At 49.1% G+C, this 13,600-nt stretch overlaps 1 protein-coding gene across 1 annotated transcript in view; it reads left to right on the top strand.

Moving 5' to 3' along the window:
- Positions 1–13,080, top strand: part of ARK2C (arkadia (RNF111) C-terminal like ring finger ubiquitin ligase 2C) — a 107,049-nt gene extending 93,969 nt beyond the window's left edge. The window contains exons 4-8 of the mRNA XM_047086367.1: positions 4,107–4,236; positions 6,417–6,521; positions 6,861–6,956; positions 11,776–11,882; positions 12,371–13,080. Of these exons, the coding sequence (XP_046942323.1) occupies positions 4,107–4,236; positions 6,417–6,521; positions 6,861–6,956; positions 11,776–11,882; positions 12,371–12,488 (556 nt within the window). The 3' untranslated portion in view covers positions 12,489–13,080. The remainder of the gene's footprint in view (positions 1–4,106; positions 4,237–6,416; positions 6,522–6,860; positions 6,957–11,775; positions 11,883–12,370) is intronic.
- The last annotated feature ends 520 nt before the right edge of the window (positions 13,081–13,600 follow it).

Below are 13,600 nucleotides of genomic sequence, written 5' to 3'. Positions count from 1 at the left end.
TTAAATGTTTATTTATTATTGAGAGACAGAGAAACAGAGCATGAGCAGGGGAGGGGCAGAGAGAGGAGGAGGCACAGAATCCGAAGCAGGCTCCAGGCTCCGAGCTGTCAGCACAGAGCCCGACACGGGGCTCGAATTCACAAACCGAGAGATCACGACCTGAGCCGGAGTTGGACGCTTAACCGACTGAGCCACCCGGGGGGCCCCAGGGATGGACTATTTAAAAAAAAAAAAAAAGACATCCACTGTGTCATTCTTCAGTCATTGGGCGAACTGGACATCCAGGAATGAATGATGCAAAAACTGGAAAGTTCTGGTTGGTTACATGTGCAGGGCGCTTCCAGGGGCAGGAAATTGTTGTTCTGGCACATTCCGATGTCTCTCAGCCCTCTGCTGGTTCTTGGGGACACTGTTAAATTGAACACTTCCTTAAAAGACAGGCTGCATGGCGGCCAACTTCAGCCCAGGCTTTTTCTAATTAGCAGATTCAAATCAGGAAGATTTAATTGCAGTTTGGATTGAATTCTGTCCCTCGGCACTCAAGCCCATCCGATTGAATTCAATTCAGCACACACCGAGTGATTTGAACAAACATGTCGGGGCCAGTGCAGCAGGTTGGGACCGGGTAGGTGACACGGGTGAGTGGAGAGTGGTGGCCTGGAGAGGTGTCAGGTGCAGTGTGGGTGTGAGCCCTGCCAGGCTGCTTGCTGTAGCCAGACCTTCTGTCCTCCTGCAGCTCAATCACGCTGCCCTCCTGACCTCTGTCTGCCTAAGAAACATAAAGACTGAGGCCCTGAGAGGCCTTAGCGGGGGAAGAGGGGAGGCCCCTGCCCCAAGGCACACCTGGGTCCACCCCGGGCTTTCTCTGCCTGGCCTGTCACCCTTACTTTAGGATATATGAACCCTACCTAGGCAGCTTCTCTTAGCTGGGCACCTTGGCCCCAGAGTGTGTGGGAGCAGCAGGCCTTGGGGGATCAATCCCAAATATGCCCCCTTTTGGGTCCATGCCTGATAACGCGACCCTGAACTTGAGCTCCAATGTCTCTGTCCTCATGGTGCTCCTTCTCTGACTCAGTCCCGGTTTCAGAGTTCCAACTCTGATGCCCTGTTCTGACTACCTACCCCCGGCCCTAGCCCTGCCCAGGAGGAGCCCCCCAGGGGCACCTGGGACCTGTGAAGCAGGGCAGCGAACAAGAGCCTCCTACTGTCCTTCCCCTGCAGGCAGCTGTGCCTCTGCCAAGCCTCCAGATTCCCCTGTGAGACGGTCCAGCACGGATGCTCCCCCAGGGAAGAACGTAAGGGTCTGTGTAGCAACCGGACCATGGCATGCTTCAAGGCCATTGATAGTGGAAAATAAAGTTTAGCTATATGTATATATTAGTTATATTAGTGATATATATATTAGTTATATTAGCTATATGTATATATATGTGTGTGTGTGTATATATATATATAAATTTTTTTGCGAGACAGAGAGAGAGAATCTGTGTGAGAAGAGAGAAGGACAGAGGGAGAGCGAGAATCCCAAACAGGCTCCACGCCCAGTGAGCCCAACATGGGGCTCAGTCTCACGACCCTGGGATCATGACCTGAGCCAAAATCAAGAGTCGGACGCTCAACCAACTGAACCACCCAGGCACTCCAAGTTTAGCTTGATATTTAGACAGAGCTGACATAAACTGTGCATTGAGACAATGCCCACAGGAAATCTCCAGAACACCGTTCTGGGTTAACCCTGTGGCTCTAGGGCTGTAAGGTATTTCTGTGACCCTGTTCAACCCTCAGCCAGGTTCTCACAGTCTGGGGCAACAGCAGAAAGGTGGGAGACACTGCTTTTCGAGGGGCTGATGTGTCCTAGGGTAAGTCCCAATCCAGGCTTCTTTTGCACCCAATGAGTGTCCCCTTTTCAGGGATCGTGGGTTTAGGAAGGAATTTTCTGGTGAGATGATAAGAGGGGTATCCCAGAGACTACCCAGGGCCAACCTGGGCAGGTTATCCCACTCATTGAGGGTCAAGGTGCCGTTGCTCCCCCAGTTAGTATTCTTGCAATTGGGTCGACTCTGTTCTAAGTTCCTTTGGACATTGCTCTTGGTAGAATTCCCTGAATATCTCTTTGCTGCTTTGAATTTGGTGCCCCCCCCCCCCCCCCACTCCCTGAGGCTGCTAAGTAAATACTGACAGCCAGAGCTTCGGCCACATGACGGTGCGCCATGGAACACCTTCCCCGAGGCAGGTCAATGGAATGGGCCCGGGCAAGGCTTAGAACCCAGGTGGCCCAAACTGCCTCGCCTAGGACCGTGGGTCAGGCACGGCCACTCTTCAGGCCTCAGAAGGACCTGGGGAGCCCGGGGGCTGGATTAGTGGGTTTCTAAGTTTGCTTCCAACTGGATCCAAGAATTTAGCTCATTTCCCAAATGATAGACTCATGAAAAGTTATCCCAGGGATTTGGTCTAATATATTCAGGAAATACAGCACTACGTGTACGTCGTAATATATATGTATATCACGGCTAGAAGCAGAAATCCCTTTAATGCCAAATGCCCCTCATATTGGTTGTTTGTTCGTTTGCTTGTTTGTTTTTGTTTCTTTCGACATATTTGTTGAAGAATTTGGCTGCTTCTGTGGAGTTTCTCCTTTTCTGGATTCAGCTAGTTGCACTTGTACTCTGGTGTATCCCTTAAGACCTCCTTCAGTTTCTCTATGTTCCCTGTGCTCTGGTGCTTAGATCAAGGTTTGAGCAGATTCCGGTTCAGCTCTTACTATTTCTTGGCAAAAATCCTTCACAGGGGGTGTGTTCTTCCAGCAGAGAGCTGGTTGCCTTTCCTTCTGTGATGGTAACATCAAATGATCTTCGCCAGGAGCCTCTATTCCTTTAGGGGCTGCAAAAAGGTGACAATTCAATCCTTGCTTCCTCATTTATTACCTAGGAAGCTTTTATGACGAGAAATTTCCCTTCTTCAGCCATTTGGTTACCCTCAAGTACAGCTAATAGAGGAAAGGCAGGGTAAACGTTGTGTTCTTTCCCTTTCTTTACTAGTTTTCAAAATGAAGTCTGGGTTCCCTGACATGCTTCAAAGGGCCCTGTTTTCCTTAGCGTCACATAACCTATGCGATGGGTTTCCATCCATCGTAATTATGCTCACTGACTTGCCAGGTGTCCAGACTGGCCAGGGGGAACCTCTTCAGGATGGTTCCTGAATCCTTTTCACCTCTGACCTGGGGTAGCTTCCTTACTCGCAGTTATGACAAGATGTTTCAAAACATTTTGTGCGTTTTCTGCCCCAGACCTGAAATTAGCCATTTCCCAAGGACCTGGTTCCTTTTCAGTCACATTGACTGGTTAAATTTTTTTTTTAATTTTTTTTAAAAAGTGTGTTCACTTATTACTTCTGAGAGAGAGAGAGAGAGAGAGAGAGAGAGAGAAAGAGCACAAGCTGGGAGGGTCAGAGAGAGAGAGGGAGACACAGAATCCCAAGCAGGCTCCAAGCTCTGAGTTGTCAGCACAGAGCCCGACGCGGGGCTTGAACTCACAAACTGTGAGATCATGACTTGAGCCGAAGTCAGACGCTTAACTGACTGAGCCACCCAGGCACCCCATTGACTGGTTAATTTTTAAGGGGAATGAGTTTTCCTGTACTTGCAGGAGTGGGGGGCAGGGGTCCAGGATAGATTTTCCAACCTCACCGCTCTAGAGGTCCGTCCCTCTTCTGTGGTTTTCTCCAAACACGGCCTCTGCTCCCCCCTCTGTCTCTGCATCCCTTGTCTTCCCTTTGCTGCATATCCCTCCCTGAGCAGCTCTATTTGGATTCTTCTTTCAGCATTTCTGCCAGGGCCGGGCTTTATCTTGGGAGGGAGCCTTGGTGCACTAATTTGAAGAAGCTTTGTGAGGCATAGACCGTCCCGGCCCCTTCAGGCCTGGCAGACCCCTTGCCTCCTCTGAGTCTCCATTTTTAAAGAGAGGCGACGGGGCTGGTGATGCCAAGCCCCTTGCAGCCTTGGTGGTTTGTGACTCTGACTCTTGTCCCTGGGCTTGAGGTCTGAGGTCCGTCCTCCAGACCCCCTTCAGACGGCTGAGTCACACCGCCCTGTGGCCTCGTCCCTGCAGGGATCTCAGCGTGGACGCCGGCTTGAGCCCTGCCCAGTTCCAGGTGCGGCCCATCCCTCAGCACTATCAGCATTACCTAGCGACTCCTCGAATGCACCACTTTCCCAGAAACTCCTCCTCCACGCAGATGGTGAGTGGAAGGGCCCTGCTGGGAACAGACCCCCCCCCCTTGCTGCCGGCGGGTGCCGACGGCTGGGTGCCGAGGGTGGGCCAAGGCCAGAGGCTCCCGTGGGTCCTGCTGTCACGCTGCCCTCCCCTCCCCACTCCTGTTCCCACCTGCCCGGCCAAAGTCGGTACTGCGGCAGGACTGAGTGGGGCGCTCGAGGAGCCAAGGGGGCGCGTGGCAGGCTGTGGTCTGTGGGGAAGAGGCCGAGGACAGAACAGTCCTGGCGGTCCCTGGCCTCACTTAATTAATTTCTTGGAGTCAGTGCCTCCCTGGGCTTTGATTTTGCTTATCTGTGGGATGGGAGGAAGAAGCCTGCCTCGTCCTTCTCACAGGGCTGTTGTGAGGGACAGAGGAGACCCCACAGGTGGCCCTTGGGCCCTGCCTGCTGATCCAGTTCTGCTTTCTGCAGGGGGCTGGCCTTTGTCACCGCAGGCATCAGGGTGGCAGAAGGGGGCAGGTTGGGTTTGGAGGCCTTCTGGTCGGTCCCTGGCGTTGCGAGCTAAGTGGAGCGAAGTTGGATATTCCATCAAAGCGGCAAAAGACAGATGGCAAAATCTTATCTCCACACAGCTGCTTCACAGTTCCACCCTTCCAACCCTTGCCTGTGTCCTTAGCCACTCAGTTCCTCAGTCTCCGTATTTGTCAAATGAGAGGCCTGGAGCCCTCGTCAGCTCTGAGGAGCGATGGTTCGTGTCATGAAGCACCATCTCCTGGGGAAAAAAGCTGACGTTTATCGAGCACTTACTGCATGGCAGGCCCTGTTCTAAGCACTTTGCGTGAATTATCCACAACCTTACCCAAAAGGGCATTGTCCCTATTTCACAGATTGGCAAACTGAGGTATGGGGGGGGTTAGCTAACAGGGTTCATGCAGCGAGGAGCTGTGATGGAGATCTGGCCCCTCTGACACAAAGCTGATGCCAGAGCGAGGTGAGGGAGGCAGAGCCCTGCCAGCACAGGGTCAGATTCTGTCTTTATGTAAGCTTTTGATATTTTGTTCACTGTGGACTTCCGCATTGATTTCCATTTAAAAGATACTGCGTGAAGATATTATTTACCTTGATTACCGAGTCTTTTGTGTTTAAATTTTGTGCTCTCACCTGCATTTCCCAGTAAGGACCCTGGCCCCAGCTCTTCCCCGTCTAAGGCAGTGCAGAGTGGAGAGGAAGGAAGTGGCCCCATGGCCACCCAACTGCCTGGGTTTGAAATTGTGGTTCTGCCACTTGGTTGCATAACTTGGGCACCTACTTTATCTATTTGTGTCTCATTTGCACCATCAGGAAAATGGGGATTTTCCTATTTGTCCTATCAGGAAAATGTGTAATTGCACCCACATTCTAGAGCAGATGAGATCATTAACTTAATCATGCGAAGTGCTTAGATAGTGCCTGCCACGAAATAAATGCCCAATCAGCTCGGTTATTTTTCTAATTATATTAGTATATGGTATATATATTTACTAATTTATATATATTTTTAGATGTTTATCCATCTATTTTTGAGAGAGAGAACATGCGTGTGTGTGAGCAGGGGAGAGGCAGGGAGAGAGGGATAGAGAGAATCCCAAGCAGGCTCCTTGCTGTCGGTGCAGAGCCTGATGCACGGCTCGAACCCACAAACTGCAAGATTATGACCTGAGCCAAAATCAGGAATCAGATGCTTAACCAACTGAGCTACCCAGGTGCCCCTAGTTTAAATTTTTGTAATGTTTATTTATTTCTTGAGAGAGAGAGAAAGAGAGAGACAGAGTGTGAGCAGGGGAGGGGCAGAGAGAGGGAGACACAGAATCCGAAGCAGGCTCCAACCTCTGAGCTGCCAGCACAGAACCCGACACGGGGGTCAAACTCACACGCTGCGACATTATGACCTGAGCTGAAGTCAGACGCTTAGCCGACTGAGCCACCCAGGCGCCCCCAGGTGCCCCTAATTTATATTTACTTCATTGATTTTGTTATTTTTTTTCTGGGGCTGGTCTAGTACAGGCTTTGTTCTTGATGAGGAGAGGAGGACAGAGGAGCAGGAAAGATAGAACTTCTGCCTGAAGAATCTTGAGGGTGTGCAGATTGGTGGTTATGAGGGTGGTGAGGAGTTGGATGCCGGGCTCATGCAGCCGGGAATCCCATCTGACCGTTTCCTCCCCAACAGGTGGTCCATGAAATCCGAAACTACCCTTACCCTCAGCTTCACTTCCTTGCTCTCCAGGGACTGAACCCCAGCAGACACACCTCTGCAGTGCGGGAGAGCTACGAGGTATGCCTGCCCCTCTGTCCGGCTCCAGCTGGGTTGGTGGAGACACCATTATTGTTCATTGTCCCCTCCCTCTTTCCCCTGCTGGTGGGTAGGGCATGGGAGGTTGCAGGGAGCTTCAAGGTTGAGAGTAAGAGAGAGAAAAAGAGAGAGTGAGTAGAGATGTGGGGTCTTTCAGTACCAGGCAAGTTCTTCCTGATGGCTATGTGAATGGTTCCTGTTAACATCTTTCAGTGCCCTTCCTCCTTATCCTGTGTGTGTGTGTGTGTGTGTGTGTGTGTGCGTGTGTGTGTATAAGCTTGTACATGCAGAGTGCACATATCCACATTTTTCTCTTTGCAGGAGCTGCTGCAGCTTGAGGACAGGTTGGGAAATGTGACTCGGGGAGCTGTACAGAACACCATCGAGAGGTTCACCTTCCCCCACAAATACAAGAAGGTGCGTCTGCAAGCAGGTCAGCCTGCATAGTTGAGGTGCTGTGGTTAGATGCTCTGAAGCTGTGATACTTTCCCAGGGTCTTCTCCCTTGTCTCTGTCAGGTGTGACCAGGAGAGGAGATGGGGGTGCCTCTCATCATAAAAGAGGAGGGCTGGGTGTGTGGTACACATGGACTTGTGAGTGGGTGTATTAGGTAGGGGTACAGGTATGTGAATGTTTGTATCTGAATGAGGTGAGCCAAGGGAGCACCTGCAGTGAAGGCTGAGATTTGCCTTAGAAGAGAATTCCAAGTCCAATCCCTTGTGTGGACAAATAGGCAAGTAAGCCTTCAGAGCAGGGGTTTCCAATCCTCACTGACCAGCAGGATCAGTTGGGGAGCTTTTAAAGCCACACGTTTACAGGCTCTACCCTAAGCCTGTAGAGGTAGATTCTCCAGGGTTATTGCTCAGGAATGTGGAGTAGGATTAGAACCCAGGGATTTGGTTTTTAAAACATTTTAACATTCAAATAAATAAAAAAGTTTTGGAAGCAACCAAGATGTCCTTCAATAAGTGAATGAATAAACTGTGGTACATCCATACAATGGAATATTATTCCATGATTTTTAAAAATGAGCTATTAAGCCATGGAAAGACATGTGGGCACCTTAAATGCGCATTACTAAGTGAAAGAAGCCAGCCCGAAAAGGTGGCATACTATATGATTCCAACTATATAGCATTCTGGAAAAGGTGAAACTAAACAGTTAAAAGATCCCTGTTGCCAACGGCTTTGGGGAGGGAAAATAAATGAGCACGTGGGTGACTGGGTATTTTTAGTGAAACTATCGTACGTACTGTAATGGTGGACACATGACATTGTGCATTTGTCAAAACCCATAGAATTCTACAACACAAAGAATGAACCCTAACGTAAATGAATGTTCTTCAGTTAATAACTGTGTATCACTATTGGTCCTTCAGTTGTAACAGAGATACCACATTAATGCAAAATGTTAATAATAGGGAAAATGTGTGTGTGTGTGTGCATGTGTGTGTGTGTGTGTGTGTGGTGTTGAGAGGGGGAGGGATTTGGGAATGCACTGTGTTTTCTGCTCAGTTTTAATGTAAACTAAAACCGCCCTACAAAATAAATTCTATGGAAACAAGTATTAAATAGTTTTAAAATTTAAGAATTAAAAGCTTGGCAAGTGCTGAGAAACTTGGAGTGGGAAAATGCTCATGGTGGTCAGGCCAGAGCCCATCCTCACTTCCTCATGAGGTGCTAGGGTGCAGTGGTTGTGATCACCCGGCGTTGAAGTCGGACAGGGCCAGCTTTTAATTTCAGTGTTACCACTGTCTTTGGGCTGTTATAACAAAATACTACCAGCTGGAGGGCTTAAACGGCAGCCATTTATTTCTCGCAGTTCTGGAGGCTGGGAAGTCCAAGATCAAGGTGCTGGCGGATTTAGTTCTTGGTGATGGCTCTCTTCCTGCCTTGCAGACGGCTGCCTTCTGCTGTAACCTTACATGGCAGAGAGAGGAAGCTCTGGTGTCTTTTCCTCTTTTTATAGGGGCACTAATACCATCCCAGGGGCTCTGTCTTCATGGCCTCATCTAAACCTAATTAGTTCCCAGAGGCCCCATCTCCTGGTACCATCACATTGGAGCGTAGGGCGTCAATATGTGAATTTGGGGATGGGAGGCACAGACATTCAGTTCATAACCACTGCTGATAGCTAGGTACTCTGGACAACTTAGTTGGCTTTTCTGGCCCCTTCTCTGACCTTTATAATGTAAAACGGGAATGATGTGTTAGTAGCAACCATAAGGGGTGCTCCAGGGATTCAATGGGACAATGCATAGAACAGCTTAGTACAGTGCCTGGTATCTGGTGAGTGACCGGGAATGGTGAACCACTCGCACCTTGATACAAGGCTCACTTGTTCTAGGCTTGCCCAAGTGTCCATGCAGTCAGTGTCAAAGACTATGAATCTTGGTCTCTGCAGACCAAGATAGAGGCATTGGATTCACCCGTAAGTGATTTCAATCAACATTTATTAACCTCGATGTGTCCTGTATGGGTAGTGTGTTCGTAGAGGAAATGACAGTGTTTCAGTAACTAAAGGTGTCATCTCCAAGTGGAAAATGATCATTCTCTGCAGGGAGAGCTTTAGGCTACTGGGGGAGAACACGGAAGGAATGAGTGATGTGTTCAGGAGCCCGGAGCAGCTTCCGCATCACCGATTAGGGTGTCGTCACTCCTGCCAGGGCCACACCCTCACCTGCCCTCGTGGCAACAGGCCGTGAGGAGACAGGAACAGAACACACACTGAGAATGAGAAGGGAATGTGGACCAAGCCAATGATATAAAGAATTGAGGTAAAAATGATGAGACTAAAGGGACAATTAGGGGAATAGAATATTATAAAAAAGAAACCAGAAGAATTAAAAATATGAAATGATAAACTTTAGGACCCACCCAAATAAATTGTGAAAAAAACTTTGAAAATGTGAACTGAGAGGGGTGCCTGGGTGGCTCAGTCGGTTAAGCATCCAACTCTATCTTGGCTCAGGTCACGATCTCATGGTTCATGGGTTCGAGCCCCACATCAGGCTCTGCGCTGATGGCTGTCTCTCTCAAAAGAAATCAATAAATACATTTAAAAAAATTTTAACTGAGAGCCAAGTAATACAAAACAAAATGAAAAATATTTTACAATGGTGATATAAGAATAGAATATATAAAATAAATCTATTCATGTAGAAAAATGTAAAAAATAAGAATTAGGCAAAGATATGAAAGCAATAGGGGGGTGCCTAGGTGGCTCATTGTTTAAGGGTCTGACTCCTGATTTAGGCTCAGGTCATGATCTCATGGTTGCTGAGTTTGAGCCCTGCTCAGGCTGTCCACTGACAGTACAGAGCCTGCTTGAGATTCTCTCTCTCTCTCTCTCTCTCTCTCTCTCTCTCTCTTTCTGCCCCCCCCCCCCACTTGCACACTCACTCTCAAAAATAAAATAAACACTTTTTAAAAAAGATATGGAAGCAACATACAGAATTAAAACCAATAACACTGACGTGAAAAGGTATTGTGCATGAGGACAAAGAGGGACAGACAGAAGGAGTAAAATAAATATGAAATAAATAAATACTGAGAAACGTTACTGTTAAAATAAAAGTTACATGGATGAGAAGAGAAGAAACAACCCAGAAGACCTAAAAGATTACAAACACAAAAGAGAAAATAGGAAAAGATTCGAAAAGAGACAGTCATTAAATATAGATTAGACATGGTAAAACAAGGTAAGACAATTAGGTTTAAATCATTAGCTATAAAAAGGAAATCATGAATAATGGTCGGGAGAAACAATAGAAAATAGGCAAATAGTGACTCTTATTAGTGTCATTTATGGAATATCCCTTTTCTCAAAGGACCAGCTAAAAGAAGGCCACTCCCCACCAGAAACACAGCTGGGCTGTTAGGCAGGCCGACTGTCATGACTCCGTTCAGACTCAAAAGCCATGGTGGTTATATGTGACTAAGGGCATAATTTTGATTTTCTGGATTCTAGATAAGGGCACACTTATGCAGTGGCCATCGCATGGTTTGCAGTTAGCGTGTGCAGGGCACAGGGAGGCTGAGAGCAGAAGCTTAGAGTTTCTTCGGTGTTCCAGGGAGGCTATGGTACTCTGGACGCCATATCACACTAGGGATCTCCAGGGCTTTGGACCAGGGACCAGAGTGGGGAAACCTGGCCCCCAAGCCTGGCATGAAGCTTACAGTCATTCTGTGCATGTTTCTTATCTTGTGACTCTTCAGATTTTTCTCTTCGCAAGAATGGCCTTTACCCCTGCTTCTCTTTGGAAAGGGGCCAGAAGGGCTAGTTTTCTTCCCATGGATATTATCAGACTGTTTCACTGCACAGCATGGAGATGAGGACAAGAAACATGGCTGGTTTCATTCACTGATTAGATTCCTTGCTCTCCAGAATATGTTTTTAAGCACCAGTGATGTGCCTTCTACTTGGCCAAGTGTGGAACAGTACCTAAAGAAGGGTGGACCATGGTCCACAGCATCTAAGAGCTTGGAACTTCCTATAAACTAGTTAACTATTTTCAAGTAATTAGCATAGAATTTAAAACAGGACAACTAAAGTCAGTAAGTATAAACAGAATGATGTCCAGACTTGTGTTTGGAGCTGTTGCCTGTGCTAAAGGAACTTTCTGGATAGGAAGAGATCCAACAATATAAAATTATAGGAGTTAATGCCAGGTTGAGGAGTTTTGCCTTCATCTAGTAATAGATGAATAAATGAGTAGACGTTAGTTGAGTGGAAGAGAGGAAGGAAGGGAGGGAGGGAGGAAGGAAGGAAGGGAGGGAAACAGGATGGATGGGTCGATGGGTGGATAGATGGATGGATGGAGGTTTAAATGGGTGAATGGATGGGTGGAGCTTGCTGGACCTGAATGTGAGGGAAAAGCCTGGAGGCAGGGATCTATGTTGGAAAGGATGTAAGGAGGATGGAGAGTATGAGGGGAATAGAGCAAACCGTTCATGCACAAACCATTGTTTTGCGAAGGATCGATTCATTAGGCACCCGCTTCCTGTCCAAACCCTATGTGCCCTCGGCCAGCATACCACCCCTGTATCCTGAGGCAAGGAGGAAGAGTTGGAGAGGAGGCCAGGAGAAGGGTCTAGCGACAGCACACCAGCCTGGGGTTTCCTTAAGAACTTAGAGAGACACTGACTTACATGTAAGGGAGGGGAGGCTGTGGATGAAAGACAGTAGGCACCAGGTGCGTCTGCTCCAGGTAACTAATGCCCCTCCTCTTCTCACAGCGAAGACCCCAGGATGGCAAGGGCAAGAAGGAAGAGGGAGAGGAGTCAGACACAGATGAGAAATGCACAATTTGCCTGTCTATGCTGGAAGATGGAGAAGATGTGAGGTAGGAGGCCAGACTCTTCTGTTCCCCCTCCCTTCCCGCACAGGCATTTGCGATCAGTCATCTGCTGTATGTCAGGGGCGTGGTGCTTGCTCACTTGTGCATGTGTGTGCTGGGCGAGCCACAGTGTGCCGCGTGGTTGCTCCCGGCAGGTGGGTGTGGAACACCGGAGATGTGCGATGTCTATGGTGTGGACTGGCGGACACAGAGTGTGAGAGAGCAGGGTGATATTTGGCCTGGATGGGTCTAAGACAAAGTCATGGCTTTGTTTTTGGCTGGTCTGAAAGGGCTTCGTGGAGGAGGGCCTTGTCATGACTTCCCATCCCAGCCACAGCCTCGCTCTGGAACAGGGCTCTCCACACCCTCTTTGGCCCATCTCCCGTGGTGTTGGTGTGGTCCCCAGTCCAGTGAGAGCCGGTGTTGCTCCGCCTCTGGCCCCGCCCCGGGCCCCTCTCTTTCCACCAGTCCTCTGACCCTCCCTTCTCTTCCAGGCGCCTCCCCTGTATGCACCTCTTCCACCAACTGTGTGTGGACCAGTGGCTCGCCATGAGCAAGAAATGTCCCATCTGCCGAGTGGACATTGAGACACAACTGGGAGCCGACAGCTGAGGGAGGAATTAGCCAGTGGACACCCCATTTTCCTTCACCAGGTCCCCCCCACGGCCATAGCCCTTGCAGCCAAACTTTGCCTTCTGAGCCATTTGATGTAGAGGAAAAGCCTGCAAGCACATTTTGTGGAAAGAGGAGTTGGCAGTATCAGTGTCTGAGGGAAAGGAGGGGTGGGGGGCGACCCCCCCCATCCAGAGCGGTGACTGCCCCCATCCACCTCGCTGCGCGGGAGGGAGCTGGCCGTGCCCGGAGCAGGGGTGGGAAGGGGGGGCCCACGCTGCTGAGAATCTGGATGCGAACTGGAAGGTCCTAGCTGATAGACAGGCCCCTCAATCCTGTCCTTTGAAGGATTGTGTATATACCTCTCGACCACGTAGAAACCATGTAGGGGTCTCTAGCTATTTCTGTGGATGGCAGCCGGAGCATGTTAGCTTAAGAAAAATGTTGTGTGTGGTGCTCTAGTCATCTTGTGGTGGACATGTCGCTATTACGAATTCGCACCAAATATTTCTCATTGAGTTCCTTGTTTTGGTGCCTGACTGAACCAACCAACAACAGCCCAAATCTTCCCGTCTTTATGAGAAAAAAAGGAAAAAGGAATCAAAGGTGAAAAAAAAAAAAAAAAAGCCAAATCCTGTTTCTGGTGAAAAAGGATGATTTTTTTTTTTTTTTCACCCGGGTTGGGAGGCGGGAGGGGGGTGGTTCTTGTTTTGTTTTTGGTTTTGTTTTTTCCTTTGCTTTTGTTTTTCTCATGTTTACAGTGCACGGAGTGTGGAAGGGGAGCGTCTGGGGAAGGGGAGGGCAGGAAAAGGGGGAGACGGCGGCTTCGCTGGGCACCCGAGGGGCTCAGCCAGGGCGAGGAAGGCAGAGTTTGGGTCAGTGAAAGGGGAAATTCTGTCTTGAAGGAGGGCTCCCCAGTTCCAGGACACATGCACTTAGTTCCAGCCATGTCCCGGGTCCCACGGTCCCCTGTGGAACTAGGGCGGAGCTAGCTTTCCGCTTGAGTTGCCCCCGTGTTCCTCAGAGCCAGGATGTCCCTGTGTATGCCACCTTCTTCCTTTTGGCTGTGTGTATGCCCTGTCACAAAGAGGCGATTTGGCCACGGCCTCCCT

Source organism: Lynx rufus, unplaced genomic scaffold (genome assembly GCF_022079265.1).
Source record: "Lynx rufus isolate CCGP_SWC_20201006 ecotype Redwood Valley unplaced genomic scaffold, mLynRuf1.p SCAF_20, whole genome shotgun sequence".
In the NCBI taxonomy this organism is placed as follows: domain Eukaryota; kingdom Metazoa; phylum Chordata; class Mammalia; order Carnivora; family Felidae; genus Lynx; species Lynx rufus.
Note: the sequence above shows the minus strand (reverse complement) of the source record. Positions and strands in the feature narration are given on the sequence as shown.